This window comes from Onychostoma macrolepis, chromosome 11 (genome assembly GCF_012432095.1).
Source record: "Onychostoma macrolepis isolate SWU-2019 chromosome 11, ASM1243209v1, whole genome shotgun sequence".
NCBI lineage: Eukaryota > Metazoa > Chordata > Actinopteri > Cypriniformes > Cyprinidae > Onychostoma > Onychostoma macrolepis.
The window spans coordinates 21,001,013-21,002,405 of NC_081165.1; the positions used below are offsets into that span (position 1 = coordinate 21,001,013).

General features: G+C 48.7%; 1 protein-coding gene across 1 annotated transcript; it reads left to right on the forward strand.

The window, feature by feature from the left end:
- Positions 1-329: 329 nt before the first annotated feature.
- On the forward strand, positions 330-1,393 carry rhol (rhodopsin, like). Its single transcript, XM_058791348.1, is given in 2 exon segments — positions 330-1,194; positions 1,197-1,393. Coding segments are annotated over 2 exon segments (1,062 nt in total).

Here is a 1,393-nt window from a genome sequence, read left to right on the forward strand (position 1 = left end):
ATGTACAGTTAATTTTCATGTTCATTTGTCTACTTTGAGATAATTATAAATAGATGTTTTAAAGATGAACAATGCTAAAAAGGGAGACCACGCAAGGTGTTGTTGTTTTAGAAATTGCTCTATGCAACTTATCTGTTTAACCCAATTGATGTAGACAGATTCAATCCACATAACCTGATCACACCGTGAGCGTGTAGGGCAGAGATTAAGATAAGCATTGCCTGAACCACAATTCTGCTGACCACTCAGATATGCTAATCTATAATCTGCCCTTTAAAGGCACCTGAGCGGAGTGTGCTCAATTTCCCAGACCAAACAAACCGTTCATCATGAATGGCACGGAGGGACCAGACTTTTACGTTCCCATGTCCAATGCGACTGGCATGGTGCGCAGCCCTTATGAGTACCCACAATACTACCTGGCTTCACCGCTGGCATTCTACTGCGTCGCCGCATACATGTTCTTCCTCATAGTGACCTGCATTCCCGTCAACGGCCTCACATTGTACGTGACCGTTGAAAACAAAAAGCTGCGGACCCCCCTGAACTACATCCTTCTGAACTTGGCCGTGGCCGACCTCTTTATGGTGTTTGGTGGATTCACGACAACCTTCTACACCTCCTTACACGGATATTTCGTCCTAGGACGTGCCGGCTGCAACTTGGAGGGTCTCTTTGCTACTCTCGGCGGTGAGATTGCACTCTGGTCTCTGGTCGTCATGGCTGTGGAGAGATGGGTGGTTGTCTGCAAGCCCTTCTCCAAATTTCGCTTCACGCAACTCCACGCCACCTTTGGTGTCGCTATTGCTTGGACAATGGCCTGTTCGTGTGCTGTACCGCCTCTCCTCGGATGGTCCCGCTACATCCCCGAGGGCCTGCAGTGTTCGTGTGGAGTGGACTATTACACGTTGAATCCTGAGACTGAGAACGAGTCTTTTGTCATCTACATGTTCGTTGTGCACTTCTCAATTCCTCTCATCATCATTTCTTTCTGCTACGGCCGTCTGCTTTGCACCGTCAAGATCGCAGCGGCCCAGCAGCAAGAATCGGAAACTACTCAGAGGGCCGAGCGAGAAGTTACTCGAATGGTAATCCTCATGGTCATCGCTTTCCTGATATGTTGGCTCCCCTACGCCAGCGTGGCCTGGTATATCTTCACCCACCAGGGAAGTCAGTTCAGCCCCATTTTTATGACTATCCCGCATTTTTCGCCAAGAGCTCGGCACTCTATAACCCACTCATTTACGTCTTCATGAATAAGCAGTTCCGTCACTCCATGATGTTAATACTGTGCTGTGGAAAAGATCCCTTCCAGGATGAGGAGGAAGGAAGTTCTACCTCGAAGTCCAAGACGGAGACTTCATCTGTCTCCAGCTCCGAATCATCTGCCTGA